Source organism: Poecilia formosa, unplaced genomic scaffold (assembly GCF_000485575.1).
Source record: "Poecilia formosa unplaced genomic scaffold, Poecilia_formosa-5.1.2 Scaffold224, whole genome shotgun sequence".
In the NCBI taxonomy this organism is placed as follows: Eukaryota; Metazoa; Chordata; class Actinopteri; order Cyprinodontiformes; family Poeciliidae; genus Poecilia; species Poecilia formosa.
In genome coordinates this window covers 427,034-446,345 of record NW_006800163.1, presented here as the reverse complement: position 1 = coordinate 446,345, position 19,312 = coordinate 427,034, and the positions used below count along the sequence as shown (strand labels likewise).

The 19,312-nt window shown below is 38.5% G+C and overlaps 1 protein-coding gene across 3 annotated transcripts in view; it reads left to right on the top strand.

Moving 5' to 3' along the window:
- The first annotated feature begins 5,646 nt into the window (after positions 1–5,646).
- lsp1a (lymphocyte specific protein 1 a) overlaps positions 5,647–19,312 on the top strand; it is a 34,781-nt gene continuing 21,115 nt past the window's right edge. For 2 of the 3 annotated variants that reach the window (XM_016679860.1, XM_016679859.1), the window contains exons 1-2: positions 5,647–5,981; positions 16,180–16,326. In XM_016679860.1, the coding sequence (XP_016535346.1) occupies positions 5,923–5,981; positions 16,180–16,326 (206 nt within the window). In that variant the 5' untranslated portion in view covers positions 5,647–5,922. The remainder of the gene's footprint in view (positions 5,982–16,179; positions 16,327–19,312) is intronic. The other variant, XM_007568496.2, reaches the window with a different exon arrangement.

Sequence of the window (19,312 nt, the reverse complement as noted above, 5' to 3'; positions counted from 1 at the left end):
AAATAAGTTTTCAATAGGTTTTCTGTGTTTATGGGCAAAGTTGTAGTTTGTTATCAGTTTTTTGTTGTTGCTTGTTTTTGGTGTAACCTTAAACTGAGATAAAACAGTATGTGTAATGTATTATCCTGTATACTGGAACCAGTTGGTTCCAGTATACAGGAGGATACAGCTTCAGGATACTGAAACCAGTATGCAAACCAATGCAAAAAAAGAAAAGAAAACAAACTTCCACCCCCCCTAAAAATTATATTTATAAGGAGATGAAAATTATTTTTCCTTTTGTCTTTACCTAATCACCTCACCTGATGTTCTTTAAAGTTTTACATTTTCTCAGTTTGATTTGTTTTAATTCCCTCGTATTTCCGTACATGCTCCCACTCCTTGTTTAGTGCTCTGGGCTCGGCCTCCAACTTGCTAGAGGCCTCAGAGCCTCCAGGGCTCTAATGTTTCCTCAGAAGCTAACTTTATCCTTGTAGCCTTTGGAGGAATGTCACAGAGATGCCTCTGAGTTATATTTGGAAAGTGTCATTTCGCAGAGACTCGTTTAAGAAAATAATAAAAGTAGGGTTTTGTTTTCCAGTCTGGCAACTGTTTTTAAAATTAGCGAACTTTAGGGTTTTAAAAAGAAAATTCAAGTCTGTGCTGTTTAGACAATGTTATGGAACTGGAAAAAAAAAAAAAAACAGTTGAACACAACGCGATCCTGAACGTTGTATCTTGTACGCCTCGAGCCCATACGCAGCAGCAGCGGCAGAGCGGCGCAGCAGCGGCAGCAGCGGCAGCAGCGGCAGCAGCGGCAGAAGCGGCAGAAGCGGCAGCAGCGGCTCAGTCTGTGGGAGCGAGAAGAGCAGAGCCACTTTACAATCCTTCAGTTTCTAATCTGAGAACTATGATGTTCAGCAGAATCTGATGCTTACATCACAGTGAGGAGGATGGCCGCAAACTGTGCTTATATAAAAAGCATTAAATGCATTGAAAATTCCCAGCATGAGGACGGCAGCACAAAGCTTAGCAAGATATTGCTGAGTACAGGAGAAATGCCCCACACATTCAGCATACTGCTCAGGTATGACACACATCAAACATTTAGTTAAAGAGTTCCAGCTGAACACACAACCCAATGATCAAGCTGGATTAATTAAAGACCCTGACAAAAGCCTAACTGACAAAAGCCTGACTGTCTGTCCCCCCTCCTGTCGTCCTCCATGTCAGAATACCTCACACTGCCTGAGAGCTGCAAATCACACACATCAAAGCAAAGTTTATCTACAGATGAGCGGACATTTGAATGTTAGGGACCTCTCCTGGATGTGATTATCATTGACTCCATTTTCACACAACAGCAATATACATTTTAGTTATGTCGTAATTTAAAAAACAAAAATAGCATACTCACTTTTTTTTTTTTTTTAGAAATAATGACAAATGTTTCAGACCACTTTAATAACTTGAGCTAGATAAAATATGTTGTACTTGATTCTGTGAAAAAAGCAAGTTTGCTGTTGCTAAAGCAACAGAAAAAAGCCAATTTTTCCAAGGCACCATTAGCATACTTCACTGATTGATGAAAGAACCTTAGGATAACTAGATGACAAAAGAGCTTCTCACAGAGTCGTATTTGTGTAGATCTTAGCTATTTTTTTTATGAATTCGTAGTCAGATCATTAAAAAATACACATGAAACACACATGCCATTTCCTTTGAATAAATGTAATGGAAGCTGAATGTTTTTCAGCAGCCATATGGAATTCTAATAATATTTTGGTGACATGATGCAGGTTTTCAGTGCATCTTAAATTTTGTTAATGAGATCTGGTGCTTCCTTAAAATACAGCCTCACTTGGCCAGCAACACCACTGGCTTCCCCCTCTTCATCCTCAAAGCTTTCTGAATTTTATCCTCACTAATCTTTTCCACTTCCTGTCCACAGTTTCTACAACCTGTGCTCTTCCATTCTCTTCATTCATTAGCTCCTCAGAGCATTCTTTTCATCTTCCTACTGTAGTCCCCTCACTAGTTAGATTGCTGTTACTGTTTCTATATTTAACAAACATAACCAGCTGCACAGATTGATTCCTTTGTCTTGCTAATAGATATAAGTTATTCTCTCCTTTTTTAAGGAGAGAAGGACTTAATGAAGAAGTATGCTGCGGAATGCATCATGGTGTTCTGTCATGTGTGGTTTGCAAAACTGCAGTAAACACAGTAATCATGGCAGAGAGGATCGACTATTATGAGTTCAGAAGTTCGGGAGAGGAGGAAAAAATGACCTATGACCTATGACCATGGAAAATAAAATCTTGTTTTATTTTCCATGGTGTCAGAAAATCAGAATGGAAGAGGTCGGTGAGACATTCACCTGCTGCATCGGACCAGAACCAAGCAGGCAGTGTTTATTGTTTCAGTGCATACATCTTCACGGCCTCAGCTCCTCAAAACTAGCTATCCTGCTTTTGAATCAAAGACCAGCTTCTGGAAGCTGTTTTCCACATAATTAAACACACCCACAAAATTCACAAAATCACACAATAGTTTTGCGTGAATAGTTTGCTATGGGGATTGTGACCAGAAGGGGAGGACAACATGAGGCTGAGAACAAAATGATGAGATTTTCGTCATTCAGCTGGGCCAATGAGAAGTGATGTTAGCAGTTCGGTTCGATCATGCCGAGCCCTGCCCAGCCTCTTCGCCCTATGTTGCATCTCCCTATATTGTTGTGTACTCCTGGGGCAATATAGGAGTATGTTAGAAGTTTGGTTTGAATCCCCACTCTGCTCTTCCTTGCCCTTGGCCTGGCCTGCTGTTGGTTGTCTGATGGCCTGGTAGCCCTGGTGCATGGCAGCTTTGCTTCTGTCAATTTACCTCAGTACAGCTATGGTTAAAATCCAGTTTCTTGCCACATCAAAGGGTGAATTTGTGGATGTATGATTTAATGTAATGTGAAGCATTTTGGGGTCCACTGGACCTGATAAAACACTACACAAGTACATGTTATTTGCCATTTACTCTCTTCAGTCCTCTCACTAAATTCTTCCTATGGTTAACTTCTTTCAATTTATCATTCCACCACCAGATTTCCTCATTATTTGTTCCCTATCCAAATGACACACCAAGTCCCTTCCTACATGTCTTTCTAATCCGTGCTCCCCAATCACCTGAAAGCTCTGTCGTACCACCCAGAGATCTTATCGTCCCATTTCTGAACTCCTTTCAACATCCATTCTTCCACCATTTAGTTCTCTTCTCTGCCTTTACTTTTTTCATCTTCTCCATCCTACAGTCACCCAACACACCACTATGAACTCGTTCTTTAACAGGTTTGATGAGTAGCCTCTGATAGTTTGCCTCATAACTCATAGTACAGAGTCAGAACTTTATGGACTGGTGCCAGTGGAACCACACTCTGATCAGTGTGGCTAAAAACAAGGAGTTAGTGGTGAACCGACCCACCTCACTGCAGTGAACATGCAGGGAGTGGACACTGAGACAGTGGCCTCTTATGAGTACTTGGTTGTTCACCTGACCTGACCAAACTTGACCAGACTCACAATATTGATGCTCTTTAAAGGAAAGGTCAGAGCAGACTCTGCCTGCTGAGGAGGCTGAGGTCTTTGGAGGTACAGACGGCATTCATGAAGACCTTCTTTGACTCTGTTGAAGCATCATGGTGTTATTTGTTGCTGCAGCAGCTTGCAATTTAGAAGAAGCATTTAGATCAGGTCATAAAGATGGCCAGCTCTGATAGGCTGGTGAGAGTCCAAAGGACTCTAGCTAAAATAACATCAGTCTATGCATGATGCTGTTGCGGAACTGGAGACTTCTTTAAGTGACAGTCTGTTGCAACCTAAATGCACAAAAAAGCATTATAGGAGATCCTTCCTCCAAGCAAGCTGTCATACTTTATAATCATTACTCCTCCTAACAAAATCAACAAGTCCTTGCAGTACATTCTGGCATTCGCAAAATCATCTACTTTGTTCTTGCTAATTTTTAAATAACATTATTATTGGACATCTGTTTTTCTGCACTGATATGTTGTATACCCTGGGCATTGCCTTCGTGTGCTATTCCACTTAGTTCAAATCTCGTTTACAGCAGAGACTGGGATTTCTCCCGTTGACATGGATTCCCTCCAGTAGAATTTCTACAGGCCAATCAGCCAACAGAAGCATAAGTTGTGAACGATAATATTGTTTTTCTGCACTGTTTTGGAATTGTAGTCTGTCTACTTTTAGCAGTAGCAGCAGAGGAAGTGAACAAAGCTGTTCAGTCTGTGTTGGCCACCCTTCCAAATATTGAGTTTGCATTAACTGGTTCAGTTCGGCACTTCTCTCTTTGCAGTGTTGGATGGTTGTTTACAGTGTAGGTAATTCCTGGTAAGCTTCAATAGTGTTGAATTGACGCATTTCATCTGTCATGACCAAATGGTTGAGACTGGGTAAAATTTAAAACCTCAACACAGTTCACGCCTCCAGGACTGTGAAACAATCATTTCTCAATAGACCCTCTGGACGAAGCAAAGTGTAGAACAGCGGGCTGGTTTTTAAGAGGTCATTGTATTGCAAATATTCTATATTTGAAGTTTGTTACATATGCTTATTATGTTAGATTTTGAAAAAGTAATTAGTCCCAAACCTAAACCCAAACTGAAAAACAACATTTTTTCTTATGGGTTCCAGACTTTACTGCTCTGCTGATGTTTGGTTTGTGGTATGTTACCAGGTGTCCACTAAGCGTGATACAAAACAAACAAATTCTGAGTCATTCTGCAGCTACAGTCTTATATCTACACTGCATGTCTTAGTAAAGGTTTTCAGAAAGCTGAATGACTGAAGGATTTTTTATTTTTGCTTTTTTTTATTTTTTATTTTACCAAAAGTTAGTCCTGTCAAAACATCAGACTGGATTCAAAGCAACATGGCAATAAGAAATTATTACAATAGATAGAAAAAAAAACACTGCTCTCTGTTAATTGGCTTGTTCAAATCTTTTGGCTGAATTGACCACACTCTTTTAAAAATGCTTTATATTTAAGAAAAAGAACTTAATTTTAACATAGGGTTAGAATTACAAAAAAATGGTCTTGCTTTTTGATTTTTACTAGAAGTCTTGCTACAGCATTTTGGAGCAGCTCATGCCTTTTTCACAACTGAATTGCACTGGGTATGCATGACTGCAAATGTTCTAAGTGCCAAATTCTACTTTCTTTTTGTAAATTTGCTTATCTGTGTATTGTTTAGTAATTTGTATGGCTCACTACCTTGTTTTTGGTGACAGGGCTTTTTACATTCACTCAGCTTACTGTTTGTGTATGTGTTTCATTCACCTCACAGAAAAAGTGCTCATAATTATTTTCTTTATCCAGTAGGGAAACATAAAAATTAGTATATTCCAGAACCAGATGACCCCACAGTAGTAGATTCTTCTTTTCTCAGGAATAGGCTCTTGTTTTTTTTATTCCGCGCTGGGGAAAAAACATGTTTGGAGGAATAACAGACAGAGATGGAATACAAACTGAGAAGAGGGATTCTGAATCCCGCTGCTCTTCAATGAAAACCACATGTAGAACAGAGGGAGGGGTGACGTGTGTGTTTGTGCTGGAGGGAGTGTAACGACTAAAGATCCAGCCTCCATGAGAGAAAGGAGCTAGTCCCCTTGAGCCTTCCTGGCATTCTCAACAAGCTTTGTAAGGGTTGGGACTGTGTGTGTGCATGTGTGTGTGTGCTTAAAGAGACTTTACCATTTACACCCAGATTCTCACACACTTCAGTGCTGTTTAATTTGGTAGAACTTCAGATCAAAACAAACCTTCTCTCAGAGGGGTTGATCTTAGAGCCATATCAGCAGCTGCTGTGATCTCTGTTATTTTTACCAGTGTGAGGCAACAAGAAGAGGACAACTACACGCAGAAAAGAGGCAAACATGTCCCACGCTCTGCTGAGGAGGAATTCCAGCAAACAGGGTTTGCAAAATCTAATGAGGTATGTGATGGACACATCACAGTTTCTCATGGTCATTTCTCTTTGTCTTAGAAAGCTGCACAGCCACTGAGGTTAATGTTTAAACCACACATGTATCTCAAACAGTGACTGAGGTAACATGAGTAAACATGACTTTTTGCTTCTGCTGGGCAGTTTTTAAGTGATCATCAGAAATCTGAGAGTTTTTGTCAGGTATTTTGTTTGGTTATTTTTTTGTGTGTTTTTTTTTTTAAGATTTTGAGTGTGTTTCCTGGGAAAATCAATCTGTTTTAGTGGAAACCCTGGGATTAGTGGGAATGTCTTGGGTCACATGGGGATTTAGGTGTATTTTTCCACAAGCTAATATTTGTAGTAAATAGTTAATATATTTCTTGATCATTTTATTATTAAACCTCACTAAGTGTTTTGTTTTAGGATGACAATGGAGACCTTTCAGTTGAAACATTTAAGACAGAGTAGATGCCAGAGGATTTTCTGGGAAACGGTGTCACTAACCAGAGTCAGAGGGGAAAGGTCACCTGAGTCCCTCTATTGTTTTCTGTGTGCTCATGTATGGAGGTATGTCCTGTTTTTTCTGCGGTTTGCCTCTCTGAGTTTGGTTCTATCAGGATCTTCAGTGATTCAAATGATTTTTGCACCTTCAGCCATAGCATGACTGGTTATTTGAGCTGCTACTTAAAGTTACGATTTAATCATTTCCCATGGTTTCCTCAGTTCTGTTCGCTTTTTTCATTCTAACAAAGGTTCTATCAGTTCATAACGGATTTTACCAAACTAAGACAGAAACAAGTCAAAAGATCTAACAAGATTGTTTTAGTCAAGTTAATTATTTTCTAATACATCTTAACTTTAGTTTAAATTAATTTACATTTTATGTCAACTTACATTTCTGTGTTGTTGTATCTGCAGCCAAAAAAAGAAAAACAAGAAAAAGTATAAATTTCACAAAGAATTGTAAAAAGATAAAAAGGTTTTACTTCAGTTTAAACATATTTATGTTTATTTAATTCGGACGACTGCTTTGATTCAGTTGTTCTAGGGCAGTAAGGAAGGGACACAGAAGAGAAGCGACTGCCTTTTGATGGCGAGAGATCCTGTTTACAACCAGATCCAGTAGGAGGTAGACAGCAGAGGACAGAGAAGAGACCACGATGTGGTCAGCCAGGTCTCTGAAGGAAAGCTTTTGGCTCAGATATTACAACAAAACAACAAACATATAGTTTGGATTTCTTTCTCACGTGCTTGTTTAAAGCCACATTCTCCCACTGCTGATGTGTGTTTAGCCTGTGCATACTTGTGATGTGCTGAAAGGCATAGTTACATGTTAATCATTTGGAACCAGTCAGATTGCTGTCATAAAATCTCATGTCAATGTACCAACATGTTGTTTTGAGCCAGAATGAGATGAATTTGACTCATGGAAAGTTCTACCTGATGAAAGGAGTTCCAGGCCATCTGAATCAGGTGGTATATGAAAATTTAAACACTCCTGCTATGGAGGTGTTGTTAATCAGCAACATCCATTCCATTCATCATCAGTGTGACAACAAGCAATGATGACTGCTCTTGTGACGGATTACGTTGCCTCAATACCAGGACTTCTGATGAGTATTTTGCTCTTTAAATGTATGAAATGACTCATCTATCCAAAGAACATCATTCCATGAGTCCTGGACTTTGTTTATATTTTTCGTGCAAAACTTTAGTTTGACCTTCATGAGCTTAAGTTAAGCAAAACTTTCCTCTTTGCACATGAAAATTGAAATTGTGCAGTCTTCCTGATTGTACAGGAATGCATGTTCACCTCAACACTAGCATATTTATTGGCCCCATGTTCACATTTTATAGGTTTGACTTCTTTTAGCTGTCTTGTTCTGAATGCCCACAAACTACATACTTTGTAACACTCTGATCACTGTTTGTGGAGATCCTTGCACGCAAACCAAACCTCTGTCACTGGCAGCCAACTTAATTTATGTCACGTCACTTTCTTTACCGTGTCGTGGTGAACGTTGCTAATTTACTGTTAGCTACAGCAGCTGTCCCTAACCCTGGTTCTGCATGTCTTAGGTGTTTCCCTGTTGCTGCACACCTGGCTTAAATGAATGGGTGATTAACAGACCTCTGCCGCAATTGAAGGCATGCTGAGGAGGTATTGAAGTCATTTAAATCATCTGTGTTGTAGTGGGGAAACATCTAAAACAGGCAGGACAGCGAGAGCCCCGAGGACCAAGGGGTCTGGGACCACTGAGCCAGAGTTAGATTTACTGCCTGCATCATCTGCATCTGGTTGCTGTTATTTATGACACCCCATGCTCTCCCTCCCAAGCAGTAGCCATACACTAGCTGTCATGTAACAGCTAAATTCCAAAATGTATTTATGAACATTCAGATCGTCATGATGACAATTAGCTCTGCATTAGGTGAAAATAAGCCAGAGTCCCGGTGATCATTAAATCTTAGTCTGTTTCTTAGGAATTGCTGCTAATTTACACTTTTATTACAGAAACACTTGCTCTGGTTATCATATATAATCGATTTGGTAACAACCTTATTAGAGTTACAAAAAGATTGCTTTATTTTCATGAACATTATTTATTTCCTATTATTTACTGGATATATTGTTATTATTATGATTATTATTATTATTAGTTGTAGTAGTAGTAGGATTACATTATTAATAATGAATCGTATTATTCATTTGAATGGATATTCATTATTTATTCCATGTAACATGATTTGTTCCATAAATAAAGCATACATTTCAATTTATTTCCATGAGCTATGTTTAGCTCAGTAATGAGCTAAACATAAACTCGTTACTGAGTTTATGTTTAGCTTACATAAACACAGTAAGCCTGTTTTTTTTTAAATAAATGATAATATCCCAATGATTCTATTTTCCAAAATGTATTTATGAACGTTCAGATAGGTCAGCAAAACGTTTTGTCACCTGACATCATTAAAATGGTTTCATGTGTGAATTGCTGTCCTCATAAAGTTACTCCAGATTGTCCTCTGAATCAGAATGAATGCTGACGGTTTGATTCTTGCCTCTGTCTCTGTTGAGGTTTTGTAATTGGTGAGTCACTGGAAGAAAGTCACAGGGCTTCAAGATAACAGTTGGCAGTTTTTGGATCTCTCATCATGATTTATCATTTACTCAGAAGATGGGCTCTTCTGTTCGGAGGTGCAGACAGAAACCATGACATCACACCAAATGCAGGGAGTGACTCCAAGCCCACTGGTGTATCAGAGAATTTACTGCTCGGCTTGTTTTTCAGCACTGTTCGTCATGTTTTCTTCTCTTAGGGAGTTCAGGTTGTTTGGGCATGTTTGACCTGCTTCTGAAAAACTTCATGTAGTGCTTTCTCTATAATGTTTATTGTTTCTTTGGTTTATAATTATAAACCAAAGTCTTCTATACTGAAATCTTTCTTTCTAATATTTGGTACAAATTTGAAGGATGTAAAAAAATGTGAAAAATCCTATTTGTTTTCTATCAAATTTGGACACATGGATAGATATCATAATTTTTCACCAGTAGTATAATTATATACACAAATATACCCATTTCTTGGTTTCTGTGACACGAAGGCCAATACCAAAGCAATTTCTGGTAAGGATTAAATTTGGACATTCCCACATTTATTGCCATTTTAAATAACTGGAAGTACACACTGGTGTGTCATTTTAGGTGCACATGAATAGAAAACCATTTCATTAGAACATCCGACATTTAGTGTGGAAGACTGTAACAGCTTATGAGTCAAAGAAGGAATTCAAAGAAGTCTTATTGTTGGGTTTGGTGATCTACTGCTGCAGCAGAATCTGGCCAGCTCCCCATCAAAGAAACCAACATTAACTTCATTGTGTAAAAAAGGTAGTTGAGGAAAATAATAAACCATGCTGCACATTAAAGAAATCATTCAAATATTAGACAGATGTCAGAGACTTGTTCAAAAAGTCCCTCATTGAATGTATTTCAACCAAAGGTGTGAAGATTAGTTGTCAAAAATAAAAAGAAAGAAATATAACTCAAATCTGTGAACTTTTTTTTTTTAATGCAGTAAAAAATTGGGTGAATTTTTTATGTGCAGTTGAATAACTGAGAATAAACAATAATACCTGAACCTTACTCATAAAAAAATACATTCTTAAAGGCATGTCCCAATAGTTTTGAACATCTGTTGGTATGAAATAAGTAATCATCTCTGATCTCTTAAATATTTATTAGGGGGACATTGGAGGTATTTAGAGCACGATCTTTATTTTGAACTATTGCTGCTGTTTTTTTGGAAAGACTTTATTTGGTCTCAGATTCTTTGCAGGTTTTTTATTGTGCGACTGAAGAAGCGGTCACAAGGGCTTGCTGTTATGGGAAGGGGTCATGGCAGGAACGCAAGCAGACCTGATCTGCTTTTAATCAGCTCTTTGTCAGGCTGGCTCAGCCTGCAGCACAGACAGGGGTAGATCTGTGACCTCTAAGACTGAATCCCTGACTCATGTGTGGGTTGCCTCAGTGTGTCCAAAGAGATAAGACATTCTGGAATGTGTTTGGGGGAGGTGGACTGATGAGTGACGAGAGCATGGGCCTCCCTCAACTCTCCACATTTTGTCTTCATTAACCCTTGTGCGTACAAGGACAGAGGCAAACGTACGAGGACTGAGGCAAATAATACAAGTGATACGAGTGTAGGGTCGGTTGGACCCCATTTGTAAACACAAAGTTAAAAGGATAGAGGACTATCAGTCAGCAGTAGGTAGCTGTGATATAACAGTTCTTTTCTGGCCTACCTAGCTACTTGCTAGGAAAAGTAAATCAATGAAGAATTCTTTGGTTGTGCAGCTGACAGCTTGTTTTCTCCTCACCACAGTGGTCTTCTCAATTGATCTTTTTCCAAGTGGCTCACTTTTTTTCCACTCAAAAATAATGCAAAATCTTTAACCTCAAAGTTTCTCTTATTCCTAACGAATAAGAAAATGTCATAAATTAGGTGGAATCTTCTCATCTTCCTCCTAAATGTCAAAAATTGGTCAACTGTGTCCAATCAGCTACTAGAGTCAGCATCAAAATGTAGCAACATTAGCTACATCTTGATGTAGCTAATGTTGTAACAAAGCAGTTAGTTGTTTGGGCTATGCATCCCAGGTTGGGTTTGAAATATTGAATTATACCTCAATTATTTTATTTTAAAAAAAACCTTTGAACATGTTTAGTTAATGAACTGCAAGGTCAAGTTTTTCCTCTCAAAAAAAACCAAAAAAACAAAAATGCTCGTTTGTTTCTGCTCCAACGCATCGATAGTTATGAAATCCAATCATTTTTTTTTCTCATAGATGAAATCAAATAACTCTGTGTTGTGCCAAGATACCTCAAAGTCTGTTTTTGCTGTCCTGCCTCATGGTCTCCTCATATTGTTTGTCTGAGTATAACATAAAGTTGAACATAATTCAGTTTCAGTAATTTCGCCCAGGTGATCAATAGAATAAAGACAAGTGGGAGTCTGACTTGTTGCGGCTTCTGAACCCATCTGTTGATTTATGTTCTGGAGCTACAGTGACTCATTGCGTCTCTCTGTTCTGACTTGTTCCTGCAGCACAGTGACTTCATCTGTAACATGTTCCCACCATGCCCGTCTGCATCACAGAGGCTGGAGGGCTTTCAGGCTGAATGCTAAACCTTGTTATTATTGTATCATTCAATCCATTCATCCACCTGATGACAGCGTGAGAGATTACAAAAGAGCAGCTGAGGTATAATACCCTCAACCTCTTCCCTCCTGACTGTGATCCCTCTTCCTCTTCTGTTGCTCTTCAACATGTGCAGACAGAGCAAAAGGCTTTATATGGCTGCTGGCAGTTCTTATCCATCATGTGTGTATGGATGTGTTATGAAACAAATCTGCCAAGTAACCAATTTTGCTCCGACGACACAGCGAGGCTCTGAAGAACTGTCAGACTGCTGTCTTGTCTTTGTTTCCTTACTGTCCGAATAAACATGAACAATAGAGTCACCTGCTGGGGGAGTAATAAGAAGGCTGGTGGCCAGATGTGAAAAGTATGTTGAGGAAGGAACACCAAGAGACAATAAGCAATAAAAATGATGGCAAATAAACAAGTAAGAAGGAAGACAATGTTGAACAAACTGCTGCCAGCCTTGGCTCGTCTCTGACCAGAACACAGGATGATGATCAACATGACATGAGCAACTGAAAAGGCAAAAGCAGAGAATTGGACATATTCACTTGCATGATGTCCAAAAGCATTCGCAGTGTGTTCAGAAAGATGAGAAGACATTTGTCGTGCACAAATGACACAATGATTTGAAGATGGAACGAGCACTGAACAAGTTTTGAGCATTTCAGTTCTGACCTGAGAAACGCACCAAAGTGACTGCTCAACCTCCCCCCTCAACTTAAAGGACCTTTGCTTTGACTTGAAACAATGAAGTTTCAATGCTGCATTCGTATCCTGACATCTGATGTCATAGCTCAAGCTTCACCAGGGATCCTGTACCGACTGTGGCACAGGACTAGAGCACAACTCACATAAGCAGGTGTTAGTACTTGACATGGCTGTCACAGGTTTGATTCCTAGCCTGATGACCTTTGCCGAATGTCTTCCCCATCTTTTATTACTCACTTTCCTGTCTAACTCCTCTTAAATAAAGGCCACTAGAGCCAAAAAAAAAAACTTTAAAAAATATACTTTATTAGTTTACTTCTTCATTTGAAGTAAACTAAATTATTTCAGTAACACTTAATAATAAATTAAATTGGATAAACTTAATTGGATTTCTTGTTACCAATTGAAGCAATTAAATTAAGTTGGTTAAACTATTTTCTTATTTCAGTGTAACTTTCTTAGTATTTAATGAAAGTACCAAAAAATAAACCATAGAAAGCAAATGAAGACATCAACCTCTGACCTGCAGTGTGAGGCATTTTCATATTTGACTTCATCCTCAAGTATGTTGTGACTTTCTGCCACCTCAAACTGAGGAACGCAGCTTCAAATAAACTCAAACAGACGGTCACTTCCTGATCTTACCTCATAATTCGTATAAATTAATTTTAATCGTTAACTGAATTCTGCTCTTAAAAGCTGGATGTGTCCTTCCAGATAAATCACTGCTCCTAATCTGGTGTGGACTGTACTGACGTCCATGGCTTGGCTCATGGGAACTTTATCAACCATTATTTGAGGAAACGCTTAGTGCGTGTCCGTTCTTGCTCCTGGTTTTGGTTTGCAAAGGAAGAATACAGAAAAGCCAAAGAAGTTTGTTTAAAGTCACTGCAATGGCAACATCAGCACATATGAGCTCTGTATGCTAAGCCCCGTTTTGGAAAACAAGGTTAAAATCTCCATCTCTATGCAATAATTACATGGTACAAGAAAGAGAAACAAAGAATAATTTTGTGGGGAAAAAAAGGCAGCTGAAGAAAGTTAAAATACCTTTAACATCTTTGATTGAAATTGCCATTTTAGAGATTTATCATTTAAATTTAGTAGGTTTCGGATGCTGCCAAGCATGACAAAATACCTCAGCCATAACTATGAGAGAATATGCAAGGTGAGAGCATAGTGAAATAAAAATAATTCTAATAATTCTATAATTCTCAATTTAAAAAAAAAATCTAAACTTGCACTAATGAACGCTTTCTTCATGAAATCAGTCTGAGCTGATGTAGTTTTGATCTATTACATCCGGCTGAAGGTTGTGAGTTTGATTCCTAGCAATTTAAAACTGGCAAAAACCCAAAAACAAACTGAAACTCAAAGACTTGTTTTCAAAAATTTAAAGTTTCATGTTGTCATTACAGCCTATGATGGGAAATCATGTTTGCTGTACAAAAACAACTCAAGATAGAGATCAAGAGATTGACTTTATGAAATCAATACTGTATCTGTAGCATCAACATAGAATCACCATATGATCTAAATGATTTCCAAATTAGTACCACAATCACTTTGATTTTTATTGCGAAAAAACACAAGACAATCGTGACATCCTGGAAGGACTGAAAAGATGTTTAATATTAATTAATTTTAAGAATCCATTGATATTTTAATCAATACATCCCATCACAACCGACCCTTTAAGAGGATTCATGATCTTGATTTGGCCCAAAACAAAAAGGAGTTTGACACTCCTGCTCTATGGTTACATATTAGAGGTGTGCCGATCGATCGACTGCCGATCATAATTGGTTGATTTCTGTGAAAAAGTGTATGATAAGAGATCGCCAGTCACAGTCTCTTGTTGCCGATCACCTGCATCTCATTTGCAGCCTGCATGTGCAGCTGATCTCCTCTTTCCTTCACACTGCGCAAGAACCCTTCAGTGTAAATTACCTTGAGAAATAATGAGATCTGGTTATATATAAAAACAGTCTTCAATGCCGAAAAATGATCAAATGTTAGAAGCCATACATGTCATTAAAAAGGATGCTCTGATCAGATTTTTTGCTGCCGATTCCGATACCGATCACCCCTGAGGCCGATTTCTGCTGATCACCGATCTTTGCCGATCTCCTGAATTGACTGTTAATTTTTCCCTTTAGGTAGAAATGATACTAAGTGATCTGGCAAAATTTATAATTATCTTAATTAAATTCACCTAATTTAGACATAAACATGCAAAATACTTGCAGGCACAATACAGCAGCTATTCAGTCAAAAGGACAACTGAAAAACCTGCAATCAGTAAAATAATATTTAATAGTAAGGCTCTCAGTGCCACAAATTATTAGTCAAATAAATCTATATCAAATAATGTCAAGTAATAAAGGAGACATTCATTCAAAGTCAAATGCGGGTTGCATCAAAATAAACAATCCTTCCTGATAGCTTGGCTAGCTGATTAAGGCTGGTTCTGATTGGCTGTTTCTGACCGAGCGGAGTAATTCTGCAGAACACAGGAGGAGGCAGAGGAGATCGATTATTTTTTTTCAGAGATGATCTGTCTTATGTTAGGACGACGAAAGTTTTAATCCATATCTAAAATATTTTCTTTTTTTAAGTTACGTGCTGCAGCTTTAAGCAGAGGTTCGGTGTGAGAGTTCACTGCAGGTGGAGCAGAAACGGCTCTCCGTCTGTGAAATATTACTACCAGTAGCGGTAGCGGCGGTTCAACAACGAGAACCGCGGCCACAGCTCGAAGACTTAAATTATTTTTCGGTTTATTTGTTTAGCTTTCTGACCGTGATGCTAATCCGGGTGAGTGTTGGTAGTTGAGCGCTGCTTTACCTGCCGTTCCGGATGTCCTTTTGTACCTGCATTAAGCCTCGATGTAGCCGAACTCCATCAAGTGCTTGTTTTTTAAATGTCATATTATATTCGTTTTGTTGATGCATTTTGACGTGATTCACTCCCGAAGTAATTTTCCGCCGCAACACGCAAATGTCCCGATTCACTCAGAGCGTTATAGTTCCACACGACAGGATTTGTTGCTACGCGTTTGTGCAGTGTGAAGGTAAAAGGAGATAAGCTGCACACGCAGGCTGCGAAGTGAGATAAGTGTGATCGGTAACAAGAGACCATGATCGGCGATCACCGATCATACACTTATTCACGGAAATCAGCCGATTATGATCGGTGGCCGATCGATCGGCACACCTCAATAGAGAGCGTTACATTCACCGTCCAGCCCTGGGCCACACTTAGCTCACCTTAGAGATGTAACCAAGTGAGGCAAAGATTGTAGCGTGAGTTTAACTTTTATTCTTTGCAATCTGTATCCTTTCTAAAGAGTAGTCTAATCAGTTATGGCGGCAGTCATACATAAACATGGTTATGTAAGCTGCAGCGTGTGAGTGTAAGCAGATAAAAGAGGACAAAAGAGATAGAGGAAAAGCCAGAATCCATAACATTACATTATTGAGGGTAAAAGCAACATACAAAGTGATATGTGTACAGGTGAAGCAATGTGAAATGATTGTGGAATTTACAGCACAACGAATACTGTGGATATAAACTTACATTTAGTACGTTTCCCAGCAGTCTTTTTGCATATTTTATTAAAAGTATTGAAACACTTACATTAGTGAATGCCCTTTTTGTACTGAAAATGAAAATGAAAATGAAGTCGTGTGAAGTCTCCTTTTGGCGTGTTTGAACGCAGACGTAGCATTTTCACATAAAGCCACTAGGACGTTTTGATGTCTGGAACGTCAGTAGTTCTTCTTCTCTCCAGACTCACCGCTCAGAGGAGCATTGAGGATGCTGAAGAAGTGGAGCGGGAACGTCGCCGAAAGGCTCGAGAGTCTTTACGCCGACGGAACAGCGGCTCAACACCGGAAGACTCGTCACCAGAGAGCGAGGCACCAGAGGAGAGGAACACGTGAGCACACATAACAAAACCGGCTGTCTTCTTCATACTGCATTTGATTCATGTTATAAGAGACGGCCAAGTTTGACTTCCAACTTCCACTTTGATAGATTATTAATCAGACTGCAGACTTCTCTAGCAAACAAATGGTTATATCAATCAAATCAAACTGACGTCACAGTAACAAAGTTAGATGGGGCCTATATAATAAAGCCCTTGAAACATAATTCTAGGAGTCATGAAGTAGCCTTTACTCCTGCCCACTCTCTCAAAACTTAGTGTAAAATATGTCATTCAACATACTGTCAAAAATGAGTTTCTTCTCAGTTTGCACCTGTTATTGTAATGCAAACTGAGATAAGTGAAGGGAATGCTGATGCTCACTGAACTGAATCAGTTTTTATCCACTTCACTGTTTTATACATTTTGTTTTTGCACAATTTCAACATTTTGATGTTTTGCATTTACAATTTGCCTAGAGAATGTCAATGTTTCAATTAAGGTTAAATTTGAAATATAATATTTTATTTTCTATGTTCTGATGAGCCACTGCCTCTTTGCATGGTCCCTGCATTAGAGACTCCAGGAGGAGCTCTGCTGAAAGGAAGCTGTTACTTCTCCCTATCTGAAACAGTCAGATTAGATTTAATCAATATTGGATATTGATTAGGATGTCTCCTGGCTGAGTTTTCCTTTTTTATGTAGTTTTTCAAATATTTTCCCTTGGGTGTGTTGCGAGGAACAGATCCAGACCTCTCTGGGTAACTTTCATTAATACATTATTCGTTAAATGTTTAACTTCGCTGCTTTGTTTGTTATGTATAACATGCATAAACTGAGACGATTTTCTGTAAACTGTAAAACCACTGAATCATTGTAATAAATATTTATTCATATTTATTCGGGGGTTTGGCGGACTCAGCCTCATTGAGGAATTTTTCTGAAATCCTGCTTTCAGACTGAAAATTCCTGCTCTTGGATTATGGCAGAAAAAATCCTCAATAGAATCTGGAAATTCAAACTTTTTGGAACTGCATTGCTAACAAGGACATTTAATCTGTCTCTTTATATTGTCATAGCAACCTGACTTAGTCAGAATACATCCAGGTGAAAAATTTAATGAACTGCAGAAAACTGCAGCACACAAACAGGCTGCTGGATTGCAACAAAAATGTTAAGAGTTTCACTGAAAACCAAACAGGACTTATAAGAACAAGATATGTATATACATGTGTACACTCAATAGTTTTCCTCTTTTTTAAAAGTATTTTTCAGTCACACAGTGGCATTTTATAGCATAATCAAATAACTATATTACCCTCCGTTGTTATAAAAGTGATAAAAGTGGTGTATATATTTCAAATATGACTTAAAAGACAATTTAATTCCATATTTAGCACCTTGAAATCCACAACAAACAGAAAGAATGAGACAGTGTCCTACCCGACATCTGTGGAACCATCTAATGTCAAAAAGTCTTAGCTGTTTTACCTTCTTTTACTGATAACTTAAGAACAAGTGCTTTCATTGAGAGAAGCAGCAAACCGTCTCTCTCCCCAGCACCGTGATAATGATCTGAAGAGCGACATGCAGCTGCTTTCTCATTACATAGCATGCAAAGAATGTCTCAAGAGAAAAAGCATCACCATGCCACAGCCTGTGGTGTCTCAGGAGACCTGAAATTTAAGGCCTGTAAATTACTGCTTTCACCTCCAACACCTCCTCTGTCTCATGGCAGGCTCAGCTGGCCTGAAATTGTGGTGATTCAACATTAGGTAACTCTGCCACTGCAAGCCTGTCATTTCCATACCTCTTGTATAGATGCAGCAGTGATGTAATGCTGCCTTTTAATTTGTGGTTAGATGGGAGATTTTGTAATTTGCTTTTTGTGGTGATTCAATAATTAGTCTGTGATCATTTCTGGTGTAATAAGCATCTGCTGGAATGACAGCTTACAGTTACTCCACTGGCTAAATGAGAAGCCAGAGAAAGGAAACACTTCAGAGACCTCAAAGCAGTTTTAGTGACTCAAACAGAATTGCTGGCATTATAGTTTTGCTACTTTATCAGGAATCAAGCAGAGACTTTAGGGTTCTACTGGGTGATCAAGCGATCTAATCATCTGTGGAATGTTAGTAAAATTCTCCTGTCACCCCCCGGAGACTCAGAACACATTTTCACCAGGAAACAGATTAAACTGATTAAAGGTGGCAGATTAAGACTTCATACCATCTTGCATGTAACAGTTGCAGTTTGGTAGCTCTTGGACAGCTCTCATTCAAGCCAGAAGTACCATAAAGTGCTAACTTATTTGACTTTTTATTCAAAAAGTTTCCAACTCTTCCTAGAATCTCTGAATCCATCCGTTTTGCTGAACCCTGTGACCTTTTTGTGGAAGAAGGACCCATGTCCTTTAGAGTGCATTGTTTCAGTGTACTGCTAAAATGCAAAATCACTGACCAATAACTATTACTTAACAATACAACGTTCTGGCACTAAAATCAGCTAATACTCTTAGATATATGAATATTTAGATGTATTCCAGGGAGCTTGTTCATATTTACTATTAAGAATGTAGTAATAGTTCTTACAAAAGCTTTGAGAAAAAGGTCTGACTAATAACTCAAAGCCTCCCTGTTAACAGTGTTTCTGAATGTGTTACAAGTATTCTGAGTCATAAACAAATCTATGCAAAACTTTCTCATTAGTCTGCTGATGTTGAAAAAAACTCAATCTCATAATTGTTGTATAATAAGAAGCACAGTTGAAATTACACGCGAACAAGTCATTAAGAAACATTATGGCATGATCCTCCAACTACTTCATGTTATCTTCTTTGTGAACCACAACATTGTTGATCATGTGACCAGTGTGATGCGAAAAAAGTATTTTCATTACAGTTTTGCTAAATGAACCAGTTTTGATACAGCCGAAAAACCATGTCATCCTACCTCCAAAACTGTTTACCAAAAAACAAGATTTTTTTTGTTGTTGTTGT